The 19770-nt window shown below is 43.9% G+C and overlaps 1 protein-coding gene across 1 annotated transcript in view; it reads right to left on the bottom strand.

Moving 5' to 3' along the window:
• Positions 1-13319, bottom strand: part of LOC308686867 (uncharacterized protein) — a 32294-nt gene extending 18975 nt beyond the window's left edge. The window contains exons 1-6 of the mRNA XM_081358935.1: positions 13179-13319; positions 12164-12273; positions 9868-9952; positions 9146-9341; positions 8852-8920; positions 7789-8723 (exon numbers count right to left, since the gene is read on the bottom strand). Coding sequence (XP_081215061.1) covers positions 7789-8723; positions 8852-8920; positions 9146-9341; positions 9868-9952; positions 12164-12273; positions 13179-13291 — 1508 coding nt within the window. The 5' untranslated portion in view covers positions 13292-13319. The remainder of the gene's footprint in view (positions 1-7788; positions 8724-8851; positions 8921-9145; positions 9342-9867; positions 9953-12163; positions 12274-13178) is intronic.
• Between the last annotated feature and the right edge of the window lie 6451 nt (positions 13320-19770).

Here is a 19770-nt window from a genome sequence, read left to right as displayed (position 1 = left end):
TCTATAACACATAATTCTGACTTTATAACTCACAATTGCCACTTAATAACAATTCTGACTTTATATCACGCAATTCTGACTATATCACGCAATTCTGACTGATATATCACGCAATTCTGACTTTATATCAGGCAATTCTGACTTTATATCAGGCAATTCTGACTTTATATCACGCAATTCTGACTATATCATGCAATTCTGACTGATATATCACGCAATTCTGACTTTATATCAGGCAATTCTGACTTTATATCACGCAATTCTGACTATATATCACGCAATTCTGACTTTATTTCACGCAATTCTGACTTTATGTCAGGCAATTCTGACTTTATATCAGGCACTTCTGACTTTATATCACGCAATTCTGACTTTATATCAGGCAATTCTGACTTTATATCACGCAATTCTGACTATATCACGCAATTCTGACTATATATCACGCAATTCTGACTTTATTTCACGCAATTCTGACTTTATATCAGGCAATTCTGACTTTATATCAGGCAATTCTGACTATATCACGCAATTCTGACTATATATCACGCAATTCTGACTTTATTTCACGCAATTCTGACTTTATATCAGGCAGTTCTGACTATATCACGCAATTCTGACTATATCACGCAATTCTGACTTTATATCAGGCAATTCTGACTTTATATCACGCAATTCTGACTATATATCATGCAATTCTGACTATATATCAGGCAGTTCTGACTATATCCCGCAATTCTGACTTTATATCACGCAATTCTGACTATATATCACGCAATTCTGACTATATTTCACGCAATTCTGACTATATATCACGCTATTCTGACTTTATATCACGCAATTCTGACTATATATCACGCAATTCTGACTATATATAACGCAATTCTGACTTTACATCACGCAATTCTGACTATATATCACGCAATTCTGACTTTATATCACGCAATTCTGACTTTATATCAGGCAATTCTGACTATATATCACGCAATTCTGACTTTATATCACGCAATTCTGACTATATATCACGCAATTCTGACTTTATTTCACGCAATTTTGACTTTATATCAGGCAATTCTGACTTTATATCAGGCAATTCTGACTTTAGGCTATATCAGGCAATTCTGACTATATCACGCTATTCTGACTATATCACGCAATTCTGACTATATCACGCAATTCTGACTATATATCACGCAATTCTGACTTTATTTCACGCAATTCTGACTTTATATCAGGCAATTCTGACTATATATCACGCAATTCTGACTTTATATCAGGCAATTCTGACTTTATATCAGGAAATTCTGACTTTATATCACGCAATTCTGACTATCACGCAATTCTGACTTTATATCACGCAAATCTGACTATATATCACACAATTCTGACTTTATTTCACGCAATTCTGACTTTATATCCGACAATTCTGACTATATATCACGCAATTCTGACTATATATCACGCAATTCTGACTTTATATCACGCAATTCTGACTATATATCACGCAATTCTGACTATATATCACGCAATTCTGACTTTATATCAGGCAGTTCTGACTATATCACGCAATTCTGACTTTATATCACGCAATTCTGACTTTATATCAGGAAATTCTGACTTTATATCACGCAATTCTGACTATATATCACGCAATTATGACTTTATTTCACGCAATTTTGACTTTATATGAGGCAATTCTGACTTTATATCAGGCAATTCTGACTTTAGGCTATATCAGGCAATTCTGACTATATCACACAATTCTGACTATATCACGCAATTCTGACTATATATCACGCAATTCTGACTTTATTTCATTCAATTCTGACTTTATATCAGGCAATTCTGACTATATATCACGCAATTCTGACTATATATCACGCAATTCTGACTTTATTTCACGCAATTTTGACTTTATATCAGGCAATTCTGACTTTATATCAGGCAGTTCTGACTATATCACGCAATTCTGACTTTATATCACGCAATTCTGACTTTATATCAGGAAATTCTGACTTTATATCAGGCAGTTCTGACTATTTCACGCAATTCTGACTTTATATCACGCAATTTTGACTATTTCACGCAATTCTGACTTTATATCCGACAATTCTGACTATATCACGCAATTCTGACTTTATTTCACGCAATTCTGATATCACGCAATTCTGACTTTATAGCACGCAATTCTGACTTTATATCACGCAATTCTGACTTTATATCACACAATTTTGACTTTTTCACGCAATTCTGACTACATGACGCAATTCTGACTTTATATCATGCAATTCTGACTTTATATCACGCAATTCTGACTTTAATTCTGACTCTATAACACATAATTCTGACTTTATAACTCACAATTGCCACTTAATAACAATTCTGACTTTATATCACGCAATTCTGACTATATCACGCAATTCTGACTGATATATCACGCAATTCTGACTTTATATCAGGCAATTCTGACTTTATATCAGGCAATTCTGACTTTATATCACGCAATTCTGACTATATCATGCAATTCTGACTGATATATCACGCAATTCTGACTTTATATCAGGCAATTCTGACTTTATATCACGCAATTCTGACTATATATCACGCAATTCTGACTTTATTTCACGCAATTCTGACTTTATGTCAGGCAATTCTGACTTTATATCAGGCAATTCTGACTATATATCACGCAATTCTGACTTTATATCAGGCAATTCTGACTTTATATCACGCAATTCTGACTTTATATCAGGCAATTCTGACTTTATATCACGCAATTCTGACTATATCACGCAATTCTGACTATATATCACGCAATTCTGACTTTATTTCACGCAATTTTGACTTTATATCAGGCAATTCTGACTTTATATCAGGCAGTTCTGACTATATCACGCAATTCTGACTTATATCACGCAATTCTGACTATATATCACGCAATTCTGACTATATCACGCAATTCTGACTATATATCACGCAATTCTGACTTTATTTCACGCAATTTTGACTTTATTTCACGCAATTCTGACTTTATATCAGGCAGTTCTGACTATATCACGCAATTCTGACTTTATATCACGCAATTCTGACTATATATCACGCAATTCTGACTTTATATCCGACAATTCTGACTATATCACGCAATTCGGACTTTATTTCACGCAATTCTGACTTTATATCAGGCAATTCTGACTTTATATCACGCAATTCTGACTATATATCATGCAATTCTGACTATATATCAGGCAGTTCTGACTATATCCCGCAATTCTGACTTTATATCACGCAATTCTGACTATATATCACGCAATTCTGACTATATTTCACGCAATTCTGACTATATATCACGCTATTCTGACTTTATATCACGCAATTCTGACTATATATCACGCAATTCTGACTATATATCACGCAATTCTGACTTTATATCACGCAATTCTGACTATATATCACGCAATTCTGACTTTATATCACGCAATTCTGACTTTATATCAGGCAATTCTGACTATATATCACGCAATTCTGACTTTATATCACGCAATTCTGACTATATATCACGCAATTCTGACTTTATTTCACGCAATTTTGACTTTATATCAGGCAATTCTGACTTTAGGCTATATCAGGCAATTCTGACTATATCACGCTATTCTGACTATATCACGCAATTCTGACTATATCACGCAATTCTGACTATATATCACGCAATTCTGACTTTATTTCACGCAATTCTGACTTTATATCAGGCAATTCTGACTATATATCAGGCAATTCTGACTTTATATCAGGCAATTCTGACTTTATATCAGGAAATTCTGACTTTATATCACGCAATTCTGACTATCACGCAATTCTGACTTTATATCACGCAAATCTGACTATATATCACACAATTCTGACTTTATTTCACGCAATTCTGACTATATATCACGCAATTCTGACTTTATATCCGACAATTCTGACTATATATCACGCAATTCTGACTATATATCACGCAATTCTGACTTTATATCACGCAATTCTGACTATATATCACGCAATTCTGACTATATATCACGCAATTCTGACTTTATATCAGGCAGTTCTGACTATATCACGCAATTCTGACTTTATATCACGCAATTCTGACTTTATATCAGGAAATTCTGACTTTATATCACGCAATTCTGACTATATATCACGCAATTATGACTTTATTTCACGCAATTTTGACTTTATATGAGGCAATTCTGACTTTATATCAGGCAATTCTGACTTTAGGCTATATCAGGCAATTCTGACTATATCACGCAATTCTGACTATATCACGCAATTCTGACTATATATCACGCAATTCTGACTTTATTTCATTCAATTCTGACTTTATATCAGGCAATTCTGACAATATATCACGCAATTCTGACTATATATCACGCAATTCTGACTTTATTTCACGCAATTTTGACTTTATATCAGGCAATTCTGACTTTATATCAGGCAGTTCTGACTATATCACGCAATTCTGACTTTATATCACGCAATTCTGACTTTATATCAGGAAATTCTGACTTTATATCAGGAAATTCTGACTTTATATCACGCAATTCTGACTATTTCACGCAATTCTGACTTTATATCACGCAATTTTGACTATTTCACGCAATTCTGACTTTATATTCGACAATTCTGACTATATCACGCAATTCTGACTTTATTTCACGCAATTCTGATATGACGCAATTCTGACTTTATAGCACGCAATTCTGACTTTATATCACGCAATTCTGACTTTATATCACACAATTTTGACTTTTTCACGCAATTCTGACTACATGACGCAATTCTGACTTTATATCATGCAATTCTGACTTTATATCACGCAATTCTGACTTTAATTCTGACTCTATAACACATAATTCTGACTTTATAACTCACAATTGCCACTTAATAACAATTCTGACTTTATATCACGCAATTCTGACTATATCACGCAATTCTGACTGATATATCACGCAATTCTGACTTTATATCAGGCAATTCTGACTTTATATCAGGCAATTCTGACTATATATCACGCAATTCTGACTATATCATGCAATTCTGACTGATATATCACGCAATTCTGACTTTATATCAGGCAATTCTGACTTTATATCACGCAATTCTGACTATATATCACGCAATTCTGACTTTATTTCACGCAATTCTGACTTTATGTCAGGCAATTCTGACTTTATATCAGGCAATTCTGACTATATATCACGCAATTCTGACTATATATCACGCAATTCTGACTTTATATCAGGCAATTCTGACTTTATATCACGCAATTCTGACTTTATATCAGGCAATTCTGACTTTATATCACGCAATTCTGACTATATCACGCAATTCTGACTATATATCACGCAATTCTGACTTTATTTCACGCAATTTTGACTTTATATCAGGCAATTCTGACTTTATATCAGGCAGTTCTGACTATATCACGCAATTCTGACTTATATCACGCAATTCTGACTATATATCACGCAATTCTGACTATATCACGCAATTCTGACTATATATCACGCAATTCTGACTTTATTTCACGCAATTTTGACTTTATTTCACGCAATTCTGACTTTATATCAGGCAGTTCTGACTATATCACGCAATTCTGACTTTATATCACGCAATTCTGACTATATATCACGCAATTCTGACTTTATTTCACGCAATTCTGACTATATATCACGCAATTCTGACTTTATATCCGACAATTCTGACTATATCACGCAATTCTGACTTTATTTCACGCAATTCTGACTTTATATCAGGCAGTTCTGACTTTATATCACGCAATTCTGACTTTATATCAGGCAATTCTGACTTTATATCACGCAATTCTGACTTTATATCAGGCAGTTCTGACTATATCACGCAATTCTGACTTTATATCACACAATTCTGACTATATATCACGCAATTCTGACTATATCACGCAATTCTGACTATATATCACGCAATTCTGACTATATCACGCAATTCTGACTTTATTTCACGCAATTCTGACTATATATCAAGCAATTCTGACTTTATTTCACGCAATTCTGACTATATATCACGCAATTCTGACTTTATATCACGCAATTCTGACTTTATATCACAATTTTGACTTTATTTCACGCAATTCTGACTACATGTCGCAATTCTGACTTTATATCACGCAATTCTGACTTTATATCACGCAATTCTGACTTTAATTCTGACTCTATAACACATAATTCTGACTTTATATTTATAACTCACAATTGCCACTTAACAATTCTGACTTTATATCACGCAATTCTGACTTTATAACTCAATTTTAACTTCATATCACGCAATTCTGACTTTTTTACTCGCAATTGCAACTTTATATCAAGTCAAGTCAAGTCAAGTTTATTTATATAGCGCTTTTCACAACACAGGTTGTATCAAAGCAGCTTCACAGTAATAAATTAGAACAATACATCAATGTTTGTCTACGTTTGGTAATGCTGATCAATAGTATCGTTGATTGATTAATTAAATTAAATATCCCCAAATATCCCCAACTGAGCAAGCCAAAGGCAACAGTGGCAAGGAACCGAAAAACTCCATCAGGTGACCTAATGGAGAAAAAAAAAAACCTTGGGAGAACCCAGGCTCAGTCGGGGGCCAGTTCTCCTCTGGCGTTTATGAACTAGAGGTCGGATTTAACTGTAGGATTAAAAGTATTATATGAATGCCTGGCTGAAGAGATGCGTCTTTAATCTAGTTTTAAACTGGGAGAGCGAGTCTGAGTAACGAACAGTATCAGGAAGACTATTCCAGAGTTTTGGTGCTAAATGTGAAAATGCTCTCCCTCCTTTGGTGGACCTAGATATCCTAGGTATGACCAAAAGCCTCGAATTTAGTGACCTTAAAGAGCGCGATGGATTATAGGGCGATAGAAGATCCGTTAAATAGACTGGAGCTAAGCCGTTTAGGGCTTTATAAGTCAGTAGCAATACCTTGTAATTAATACGGGACTTTATAGGTAACCAATGTAGGGATGATAAAATCGGTGTTATATGATCATATTTTCTTGATCTAGTTAGAACTCTAGCGGCGGCATTTTGGACTAACTGTAGCTTGTTTATTGAGGATGCAGGACAACCGGCTAATAACGCATTACAGTAATCTAGTCTCGAGGTCATGAATGCATGAACTAACTTTTCTGCGTCAGAAACTGATAGGATATTACGTAGCTTAGCAATGTTTCTAAGGTGGAAAAAGGCTGTTCTTGTAACATATGAAATATGATTTTCAAAAGACAGGTTGCAGTCTAATATATCACCCAGGTCTTTTACTGTAGAGGATGAAGTAACAGGACACCCTACTATGTTAAAGTTGTATTGTGAGAGGTTTTGTGGGTGGTTTTTTGAACCGATAAGTAGTACCTCTGTCTTGTCTGGATTTAATAAAAGAAAATTATGCGTCATCCAATCTTTTATATCTTTAACACACTCTGTCAATTTGGATAATTTAGCGTTTTCATCTGGCCGTGATGAAATATAGATTTGAGTGTCATCAGCATAACAATGGAAACTAATTCCATGTTTCCTTATAATATTTCCAAGTGGCAGCATATATATTGAGAATAATAGAGGGCCTAACACAGATCCCTTATATCACACAATTCTGAGATAAAAAGACTAAATTGTCATTACCATTTTTATTTTGTGGCGGAAACAAGCTTCCATTCAACTCCAGTTTTGATTTCAAGCGAACTGTTATAAGCAACAAAAGTTTCAAACAAAAACTTACCTCGTCATTTCACCGTTCTTCTCTTCTCCGTCTCCTTTCACGTGCAACTCGTTCTCCTCCTCCTCCTCCTCCTCTTTTCCAGGCGTGGGCTGCGCCTCCTCTTTTGTCTTCTCCATCTCCTCCTGTTTCTTCTGCTGCAGTTCCTTCTCTCTCTTCGGCGGGCGCCCCCTCCTGGCGGGAGGTGGAGGCGTGTGTGTTACAGCGCTCTTGCTAACGCTCTTGCTAACGCTCTTGCTAACACCCTTCCTAGTGGGCATCGGCGTCGCGTTCGTCTTCTTCGAGGTATTCGGAGGCGGAGACACCGAGAGCGAGAAGGAGACGGCTCCAGGTTTAGATGGCGAAGACAAAGGCTCTTGCTCTCGGGAAAACAGTGGCGTTCCCAGCGAGGAAGACGAGGGTTGAGCGGGAGAGAGGAAGGAGTCGGTGGGCGTAGCATTAGCGGGGAGTAGCGATAGCTCCATGGCGGCTCGAACCTCAGGCTGCTGATCGTGGTGTTTCTCCAGGTGTCGTGCGAGCGAGCGGAAGTGGCGTCCACAGTACGGACAGTGTCTGCGACTCGCGCCGTGCCCGATGTTTATGTTTATGTTATTGTTTATGTTGGTGGTGGGCGGGGCTAGAGGCTGCTGGAAGGGGGAGGCGGATGAAGGGGCGGGGCTAGCGAACGAAAGGGGGCGGGGCTGAGTCTTTTTCTTCACACTGGCTGAGGTTTTTCTTTTCTTGCGCCGCCTCATCATTCGGCCCCTCAGCTCCTCTAGCTCTTCATCGTCGTCGTCGTCATCGTCGTCTTCCTCTTCTTCTTCTTCTTCTTCATCCTCGCGGTCGGAGTCGCTGGGTTCGGAGTGGGACGCCGGAGAGGAGGAGGGAGACAGAGACCATGAGGGAGTGAGGTAGTCGGAAACATTGAGAGAGAGAGGGAGGGAACCGGGATCCTCCTCCTACAGACACGGAGACAGAAATGAGCTGGAAGTGAGACACTATCATCTAAAAATCTAACACTGAAAGTGTTTTTGGGAAGATGTTTTCCTCAAGAGTGTGAGTGTGTGTGAGTGTGTGTGTGATTCACCTTCTTGATGTCTCCCTCTGGGTTGAATCCACACTCAAAGCCGCGTGGAGACACTGAGCTGTGAAACCCCTGTATTAAACACAACACAGAAGAATGTGCTGAAACACACACACACACACTGAGTCTCAACAGGACCTGGAACGTTTAACATCACGGGCCCATCGGGGATTTTCAAACATAAAGGTTGTGTGGGAGTTAAACATGTGACAATTAATAAATTCTAATTTAACTGAACAATAGGAAAATAACATCTGATTAATTGTTTGATAATGTAACTGTATTCAGCCGACTCACCAAGGCGTTTTCTCCCCAGTCGTTCAGGCTGTAGTCCACTGTGATCTCCTCACCTTTGGCAATGTCTCGAATCGCTATGACGACAAGCCGGACCTGATTCCCACAATGCACCTCTCTAATCCTGCAGTTGGCCGGCGGGTGGAAGAGCACAGGACCTCGAACGCCACTCGCTCCTTCTTCCCCGAGCTCAGGAACACTACACACACACACACACACACACACACACACACACAATACGAACTCGCATTAAAGAGCCATATTCTGCTGTTTCTGCTGCTGTTTGAGCATGAAAAATGCAGTTCTCCTCTAAATCAGTGTCAGTGTTTCTGAACATTGTAGTCTTGAATTTCTTCCGGGAACGAACACGTCACAATATTCCTCATTATAATAATTAATGCGCAGAATAAAGGGGCGGGGCCTGGTTGAGTTAGTTAGTAGTGTGTTAAACTGGCGGTTATGGAAAGGGGTGGGGCATCTCCAAAACACTCTCGAAGCGCTCGACCAATCACAACACACTGCTCCAGCCGACCAATCAGAGCACAGTGTGCTTTTCAGAAGGAGGGGCTTCATAGAGACAGGAAGTAAACAGAGCGTTACTGACAGACTGGGAAGAGAGGAGCCGCAACAATGGAGAATATGAGGAGAATAATCAACATTACAGCAGGAAAACCTGTTCTAGTAGAGCCTGAAACAACATCTTTAAGAGTTGAGAGCATCAGTACCAGAGCTGTGACGGGTCGGTGATGAAGTACGGGCTCCCCGGCGGGGGAAGACGATCTTCTGCTCCCTCTGCGTACGGCTCGTCCCCTTACACAACAACAAAGGGTTAAAACCGTCAATCACACACAAAACATGAGGAAATTAACCCTGTACAGCTTAACATATCAAATTATACTTTTAAAAATGGAAGTTTGTTAAAGCTTAAGCTTGAGAATGATATACAGTCAAAACAAAATGTATCCAGACTCCTTCAGCATTTCTCACATTATCAGTTTATTCGCTATAGTTTAGAGAATGGTAATGAAATATGAGCAGAACTCAGTTGATATTTGACTTAGGGCTGCACGATATGAGGAAAAGCTGCTATGTGCGATAACATTGTTTAATATTGCGATGACGATATGACTTACAATAAATATTCAAATGTGAATGTTAGCTATATCCCATCTCTTAGTGCTTTAATAGGTTCTTTGCGTGTTAGGTCAAACGTTTATTACCACCCTGGTTCAGATTTCACAATTTTAGCGCGGTTTTGGCACGATCCGTTTGACGTAGGGTGTTGTGGGAATTCGTAAACGACAACGGGCCCCAGGACGCAAGATTCGATCGTTTCTCGTATGTGGGCGACAACCTACGTCGCATCTGCGATGCTTCACGACATCACGACAGAAAGACTAGCATGTTTAATTTTTTTAACGGTCCTCCACTACGTGTTGAGTATGTGAGCGAGGTTGCTAGCAACAGTGAGTATGTGTGTGCGCCAGTGAGCGAGTGTGTGTGTGGGCGCGAGTGAGTGAGCGAGGGACAGTGAGTGTGTGTGTGTGTGCGCGAGTGTGTGAGTGAGTGAGTGTAATTGAAGTGAGTGAGTGAGCGTGAATGTTTGCGAGTGAATGTGTGCGTGTGACGGCGATGACTGGTCGGAAGTGTAGTCTGACATGTTTCTTGTCCACGACAAGATTTTAGGAGTCAAAATCGAGTAATCTGACACCGTAACTATCGTAACAGACACAAAAATCTTGTAATCTGAACCAGGCATTATTCATCGTGTCAGGCTGTGTGTTGCGATGTGTTCATCGCGCGAGTTAATATCGCGATGACGATGAAAATTCGAGGTATCGTTCAGCCCTAATTTGACTGGTTTAGCCCGTCCTTCTGTTAGACTGTCTCACACATGAATTATGTTGAATATCTGTCAGCTGGTAAATTTAACTACACAATTAGATAATACCAGTTTAGAAAACCAATTACACACACACATTCGTGTCCCCCCCCCCCCCACCTACAAATTCGTTTGTTATGATTTTTTATCCGCATACCTGTTAGACAGGAAAGGCACAGGTAAATATTACATTTCTTTTTGGGTTTATTTGAGGATTGTTTAAGTTGTTATAATTTTCAAAAGTAAAAAATCATTTTCATGGAGACATCAGTAGCTATATTAATATCAGTGATACAGGCCTTCATTCATAAAAATACGCCATTAAACAATTATTTAAAATATACTGTCTATGTTGTTTCTACATTACAGTGGAAACTGAGTCTCGCATTATTTACATTTTATTTACACACAAAACATTAATGGTGAACATTTTTGACTTTATAAAATGATTCTCTAAAGCAGGGGTGGGCAAACTTTTTGGCTCAAGGGCCACACTGGGTTTTAAAAATTTGACAGAGGGCCGGCCCAGTAGCAGATTATGAAGCACGATCTCATGAAAGTGCATATCTATACCAAAAATTTTATTTCTCGTGCCATTTATATGCCAAAAAGTTTTTTTTTTTTTTTTTGTGCATGCTACACACTGTAAACCCCTTGGTTAGGATTAGGGGTGTGGAGTGCGTGCCTATTACACGCCATAAAGTGCATATCATATGCACGCGAAAACATATTATGCACTACAAATACAATTCGTGGTATTCACACTTTCATAAGATCGAATTTTTTTTTTTTTTTTTTTTAAATACTCGGCGGGCCGGATTAAACAGCCTAACGGGCCGTAGTTTGCCCACCCCTGGCCTAAAGTCTTGGCGATCGGCCCCTAATAAACAATAAAGTAAGTAAGACATCTTTTTCTTATACATAGTTTAGTAGCCTACTATATTCTTTTTGGCAAAATTTATCAATAATCAACTTAATTATTTCCTGGATTTTGTATCATTATAGTCCCTAAAGGTATATAAATGCATGAAATGGGATTAAAAGTGCGCAAACATTTTCCCCCATATATATATATGTGTGTGTGTGTATGTATGTGTGTTTGTGTGTGTATGTATGCATTTATGTATATAAAATAGTACCTGGGCTGTAACTGTGTTCAGACAGACTCTCCTCTTCATCCTCCGTCACATACGCGACTCGTTCACACACTTTCACCGGCGTCCCCTTCCTCTTCCTGCCACACACACGCCTGCGAAACACACACACAGCATTACATGCAGAACAATGCAGTGCTGACAATAACAGTTTAATAAACACAAAAAATTAATAATAAATAAAGAATCATGTAAATAATAATGTTAAAATTAATTATCACAAAAAAAGTTCACCTGTTATATATATGTGTGTGTGTGTGTGTGTGTGTGTGTGTGTGTGTGTGTGTGTATGTGTTTATATATGTATGTATAAATATAAATATATATGTGTGTGTGTGTGTGTGCATGCATGTATACACACATGTATGTATGTATGTATGTATGTATGTATGTATATATATATATATATATATATATATATATATATATATATATATATAGATATATCAGACATCATATACATAACACAAACACATTCTAATGTAAATTATTACTATCGTTGTATACAAAATGCATATGTTAACTGTTTGACAATTTAGTTAGATATGAAAAGCAAAACTAAGCCAATCAAAATGGGTTAAAGAAAGCGATTAATGGACACATTGAAGCACAAAACGAATCGCCATCGGTCGTAAAAAAAAAATTCGCTCGATGTTTTGCGTTACGGTTACCATGGCAAACTGCTGTAACGGTCGCCTGCACACATGCACGCGCTCACAGGTTTCGCGCACTCGCGCGGTGTTTTGCTAATAGTTCGAGTCGCGGCCGCGTTACGGTTCCCCGGTAAAGCAGTAAGGAAAACACGCACTGTAAACACACACACACTGTAAAGACACACGCAAACTCAGAGAACGAGATAGAACGGCCACGGGTGTTCTCTCATCACGGTGGGCACGAGGACAACAGAACCGGACCTGCTAGCCGTTAGCACGCACGCGAATCCCAGCGTTCCCCACCGAATTAAACGCCCCGATCGGTTCCGTTAGCGGAAGAGACTCACCCGCGCGGTGGCGGAGGCTTGCTGCCGTCCCCGTCGCTGTCGAGGGTCGGGGGATCCCGGTAATCGAACGGCGACCGCACGCTCTCCGCCATTAGCGCTGCTCCGGTGCGCATGCGCAGAAGCCCTCCGCTAGCCAGGCCCTGACATGGGCTCCAGCGTAAACAGTAATATTATAAACTGATCACTTATATAGATCAGTGCATCACAGACAGCATTCATGGAAAACTCAAGTAGAAACTCGAGCATTCAATTGAAAATAATTTAAATTAATGCATGGGAATTTCTATGCATTTAGATCTCCTAAATAGTTAATATTTACACAGTTGTCTATTTTATTATTGCTCACACATTACAATGTTCATGTTTCTGTGCATCATCTATATACAATAATATTATAAACTAATCATTTATATTGATCAGTGCATCACTGGCTATCAAATCTAAGAATAAATGGATCTGCAATTGTTAGGATATAATAATAAACATCAGAACACTACATTTTAATTCTACTGTATGTGAAAATGTATTAGTTAATTGACAGCCACTGAACAGCTATTGTAATTACAGATACAAAGTCGAAATTGATCAATTTTCTATTATTTTCTTTCTAAAATGAAAACAAATGTATTCATCCTTGGATATTAGAATACAATAACTTACAAAACCATCGCCAATATGCATTTCAATGCACAGGTAAAACGTTTCACATATGAAACGCAACTGTCAATCAGTCATTCTGACCATCACGGGAAAAGAATATGAAAATATAATAAACTGCGAGAAAACAAACTGATTTATTAAGCAATATTTGTTTTAGTGAGCAAAAATATCATGCAGTGAAATCATAATGACAGTATTCTCCACTAAGCGGGCTAACTCGGGTTGTTTTGGGGGCGAACAGTGCATCAGTTTCACTGACGCTGGATCAGTTACTCACAGTGAACACAGGTAGTCTCGTGTGCTGCTCCCACACACAGCCTTAAGACATTTCAGGTGTCCTCCGCAGTGGCACTGCCCTCTCCGTCCATCGGCTCCTGGCTCTCGCACCGTCACTTGTGGAGCGCTCATGTGGTCGGAGCGAAGTTCATTTGCGAGTTTCATTATGAAGTTCTCCGTGACATCCTCTCATTGCTGCATTTCTTGAACTGGACGGAAGCATTTATTGCAGCCAGGACATTATACACAAACACTGGCCATCTGCGTGTGGGGGCTTTCACTGAGTTTCACACGTTGCATTGTCTTTGCTCCGTTACGCGTGGGGGGTGCTCTCGTCTGCTCCTCTTTACTGTGCCAGGCTGGTTTTCTCGTCCGGTAGTGCCTTGGCCAGTTCGAGGGAAGTATAAAGGTTGTTCCTCCCCTTCCCCAGGTAAGGCTCAACCATGTTCAACACCACACTGTCTCCTGGTCGCTGGCCTGGCCTCCGCGTTTGGTCTTCACCCAGATATGGCACACCATTCACCATATATTTGGTAGAACTTTATACCAAATTTATCAGGTTTGCTTGCGATACACTTGGTGAAGCTGCTCCTGGCTTTTGTCGGGAAGAGCTGCTCATCAAGCGCTGCTGTTCTGGACGAGTCTCTCCCCAACCTCGGTCATCAGGGCAGACCTGTCCTCCTGCGGGCGTGCGTCTGGGACATGGTCTCCTTGAAAAATGCACAGCCCCAGTCGGCCGAGCAAAAGCTCGCTAAGTCCATGCTTTTTCCACGCTGCGCCCCCGAATGTAGAGTAGAGCAGTGAAGGCCTTTAGTGCATCCACTGTCCCATGGGCATCTTCAGCGGTGAGCGGTGGGCATCTTCAGCAGTGGGCATCTTCAGCAGTGGGCATCTTCAGCAGTGGGCATCTTCAGCAGTGGGCATCTTCAGCGGTGCGCATCTTCAGCGGTGGAGCGGTGGGCATCTTCAGCGGTGGAGCGGTGGGCATCTTCAGCGGTGGAGCGGTGGGCATCTTCAGCGGTGGAGCGGTGGGCATCTTCAGCGGTGGGCATCTTCAGCGGTGGGCATCTTCAGCGGTGCGCATCTTCAGCGGTGGAGCGGTGGGCATCTTCAGCGGTGGGCATCTTCAGCGGTGGAGCGGTGGGCATCTTCAGCGGTGGGCATCTTCAGCGGTGGGCATCTTCAGCGGTGGGCATTCTCAGCAGTGGAGCGGTGGGCATCTTCAGCGGTGGGCATCTTCAGCAGTGGAGCGGTGGGCATCTTCAGTGGTGGAGCGGTGGGCATCTTCAGCGGTGGAGCGGTGGGCATCTTCAGCGGTGGAGCGGTGGGCATCTTCAGCGGTGGAGCGGTGGGCATCTTCAGCGGTGGGCATCTTCAGCGGTGGGCATCTTCAGCGGTGGGCATCTTCAGCAGTGGGCATCTTCAGCGGTGGGCTTCTTCAGCAGTGGGCATCTTCAGCAGTGGAGCGGTGGGCATCTTCAGCGATGGGCATCGTCAGCGGTGGAGCGGTGGGCATCTTCAGCGGTGGGCATCTTCAGCGGTGGGCATCTTCAGCGGTGGGCATCTTCAGCGGTGCGCATCTTCAGCGGTGCACATCTTCAGCGGTGGGCATCTTCAGTGGTGGAGCGGTGGGCATCTTCAGCGGTGGAGCGGTGGGCATCTTCAGCGGTGGGCATCTTCAGCGGTGGGCATCTTCAGCGGTGCGCATCTTCAGCGGTGGAGCGGTGGGCATCTTCAGCGGTGGGCATCTTCAGCGGTGGAGCGGTGGGCATCTTCAGCGGTGGGCATCTTCAGCGGTGGGCATCTTCAGCGGTGGGCATTCTCAGCAGTGGAGCGGTGGGCATCTTCAGCGGTGGGCATCTTCAGCAGTGGAGCGGTGGGCATCTTCAGTGGTGGAGCGGTGGGCATCTTCAGCGGTGGAGCGGTGGGCATCTTCAGCGGTGGAGCGGTGGGCATCTTCAGCGGTGGAGCGGTGGGCATCTTCAGCGGTGGGCATCTTCAGCGGTGGGCATCTTCAGCGGTGGGCATCTTCAGCAGTGGGCATCTTCAGCGGTGGGCTTCTTCAGCAGTGGGCATCTTCAGCAGTGGAGCGGTGGGCATCTTCAGCGATGGGCATCGTCAGCGGTGGAGCGGTGGGCATCTTCAGCGGTGGGCATCTTCAGCGGTGCGCATCTTCAGCAGTGGGCATCTTCAGCGGTGCGCATCTTCAGCGGTGCACATCTTCAGCGGTGGGCATCTTCAGTGGTGGAGCGGTGGGCATCTTCAGCGGTGGGCATCTTCAGCGGTGGGCATTCTCAGCAGTGGGCATCTTCAGCAGTGGAGCGGTGGGCATCTTCAGCGGTGGGCATCTTCAGTGGTGGAGCGGTGGGCATCTTCAGCGGTGGGCATCTTCAGCGGTGGGTATCTTCAGCGGTGGGCATCTTCAGCGGTGGAGCAGTGGGCATCTTCAGCGGTGCGCATCTTCAGCGGTGCGCATCTTCAGTGGTGGGCATCTTCAGTGGTGGAGCGGTGGGCATCTTCAGCGGTGGGCTTCTTCAGCAGTGGGCATCTTCAGCGGTGGGCATCTTCAGCGGTGGGCTTCTACAGTAGTAGGCATCTTCAGCAGTGGAGCGGTGGGCATCTTCAGCGGTGGGCATCTTCAGCGGTGGGCATTCTCAGCAGTGGGCATCTTCAGCAGTGGAGCGGTGGGCATCTTCAGCAGTGGGCATCTTCAGCGGTGGAGCGGTGGGCATCTTCAGCGGTGGAGCGGTGGGCATCTTCAGCAGTGGGCATCTTCAGCGGTGGGCATCTTCAGCGGTGGGCTTCTTCAGCAGTGGGCATCTTCAGCGGTGCGCATCTTCAGCGGTGGGCATCTTCAGCAGTGGGCTTCTTCAGCAGTGGGCATCTTCAGCGGTGCGCATCTTCAGCGGTGGGCATTCTCAGCAGTGGGCATCTTCAGCGGTGGGCATCTTCAGCAGTAGGCATCTTCAGCAGTGGAGCAGTGGGCATCTTCAGCGGTGGGCATCTTCAGCGGTGGGCTTCTTCAGCAGTGGCCATCTTCAGCAGTGGAGAGGTGGGCATCTTCAGCGGTGGGCATCTTCAGCAGTGGAGCGGTGGGCATCTTCAGCAGTGGGCATCTTCAGCAGTGGAGCGGTGGGCATCTTCAGCGGTGGGCATCTTCAGCAGTGGAGCGGTGGGCATCTTCAGCAGTGGAGCGGTGGGCATCTTCAGCAGTGGGCATCTTCAGCGGTGGAGCGGTGGGCATCTTCAGCAGTGGGCTTCTTCAGCAGTGGGCATCTTCAGCGGTGCGCATCTTCAGCGGTGGGCATCTTCAGCGGTGGGCATCTTCAGCAGTGGGCTTCTTCAGCAGTGGGCATCTTCAGCGGTGCGCATCTTCAGCGGTGGGCATCTTCAGCAGTGGGCTTCTTCAGCAGTGGGCATCTTCAGCGGTGCGCATCTTCAGCGGTGGGCATCTTCAGCGGTGCGCATCTTCAGCAGTGGGCATCTTCAGCGGTGCGCATCTTCAGCGGTGGGCATTCTCAGCAGTGGGCATCTTCAGCAGTGGGCATCTTCAGCGGTGCGCATCTTCAGCGGTGGGCATTCTCAGCAGTGGGCATTCTCAGCAGTGGAGCGGTGGGCATCTTCAGCGGTGGAGCGGTGGGCATCTTCAGCGGTGGGCATCTTCAGCGGTGGAGCGTTGGGCATCTTCAGCGGTGGAGCGGTGGGCATCTTCAGCAGTGGGCATCTTCAGCGGTGGAGCGTTGGGCATCTTCAGCGGTGGGCATCTTCAGCGGTGAGCGGTGGGCATCTTCAGCGGTGGGCATCTTCAGCGGTGGGCATCTTCAGCAGTGGGCATCTTCAGCGGTGGGCATCTTCAGCGGTGGGCATCTTCAGCAGTGGGCATCTTCAGCGGTGCGCATCTTCAACGGTGGGCATCTTCAGCAGTGGGCTTCTTCAGCAGTGGGCATCTTCAGCGGTGCGCATCTTCAGCGGTGGGCATTCTCAGCAGTGGGCATCTTCAGCAGTGGAGCGGTGGGCATCTTCAGCAGTGGGCATCTTCAGCGGTGGAGCGGTGGGCATCTTCAGCGGTGGAGCGGTGGGCATCTTCAGCAGTGGGCATCTTCAGCGGTGGGCATCTTCAGCGGTGGGCTTCTTCAGCAGTGGGCATCTTCAGCGGTGCGCATCTTCAGCGGTGGGCATCTTCAGCAGTGGGCTTCTTCAGCAGTGGGCATCTTCAGCGGTGCGCATCTTCAGCGGTGGGCATTCTCAGCAGTGGGCATCTTCAGCAGTGGAGCGGTGGGAATCTTCAGCAGTGGGCATCTTCAGCGGTGGAGCGGTGGGCATCTTCAGCGGTGGGCATCTTCAGCGGTGGAGCGGTGGGCATCTTCAGCGTTGGGCATCTTCAGCGGTGGGCATCTTCAGCGGTGGAGCGGTGGGCATCTTCAGCAGTGGGCATCTTCAGCGGTGGAGCGTTGGGCATCTTCAGCGGTGGGCATCTTCAGCGGTGAGCGGTGGGCATCTTCAGCGGTGGGCATCTTCAGCGGTGGAGCGGTGGGCATCTTCAGCGGTGGGCATCTTCAGCAGTGGGCATCTTCAGCGGTGGGCATCTTCAGCGGTGGGCATCTTCAGCGGTGGAGCGGTGGGCACCTTCAGCGTTGGGCATCTTCAGCGGTGGGCATCTTCAGCGGTGAGCGGTGGGCATCTTCAGCGGTGGGCATCTTCAGCGGTGGAGCGGTGGGCATCTTCAGCGGTGGGCATCTTCAGCGGTGGGCATCTTCAGCGGTGGGCATCTTCAGCGTTGGGCATCTTCAGCGGTGGAGCGGTGGGCACCTTCAGCGTTGGGCATCTTCAGCGGTGGGCATCTTCAGCGGTGAGCGGTGGGCATCTTCAGCGGTGGGCATCTTCAGCGGTGGAGCGGTGGGCATCTTCAGCGGTGGGCATCTTCAGCGGTGGAGCGGTGGGCATCTTCAGCGGTGCGCTTGGCGAGCGCTGTCATGACGTCACCCGACTGTATAACAGTATAACTCTCTGTGCCGTCTTTCGCCGCTTCATGCCGCTCGAGTGCTCTTGTGGTTGGCACAGCACAAAAATAAATCCTAAAGCCTAATTAGTTTGTTTTATTTCATGAACTATGTATTTTATCAGGGCTAATATTAGCCTATGTATGGGCTAAGAAACTCACAAGATCGCAGCCTAACGTTCCTGGAACATCTCCATCAGCCTCATCAAGGCTCTGATCATGGGCCTCGCTGGCAGTCACTCTTCTTGCTGACATTGCTCTGATATTCTCTTTTCAATTTTTCAATTTGGTTTTAGCTCGAAGCTAAAGCTAGATTCCAGCTTTGCAATAGACCTTTGCTGCGTTCCAGTCCAAAATTGTCATGCCCTTCACTCGCTAACTTACCTCCGTCTCACTCACTCGGATGTACGTCATTGCTTGTGTTGCACGAGTGCCCACTACTGGCGGAAACTGCAATGGGCTGAACTGGAACGTCCTAAGCCCTTGATCACTTGGAATCAGCTGTGGAGTTGATTTATTATTTACATCTGTTTCCCTTTAAGAATTTGTTTAATGCAGCATCCAAATGTACATAGGTGTGCGTGGGTTGTTTTAAATTAAAAAAATATATATAATTAATATATCATAGAGTTGTTTGTTGTGGTGGTGATTAGACGA

The sequence above is a fragment of the Scardinius erythrophthalmus genome, assembly GCF_964197995.2.
Source record: "Scardinius erythrophthalmus genome assembly, chromosome: 2".
Taxonomy (NCBI): domain Eukaryota; kingdom Metazoa; phylum Chordata; class Actinopteri; order Cypriniformes; family Leuciscidae; genus Scardinius; species Scardinius erythrophthalmus.
Note: the sequence above shows the minus strand (reverse complement) of the source record. Positions and strands in the feature narration are given on the sequence as shown.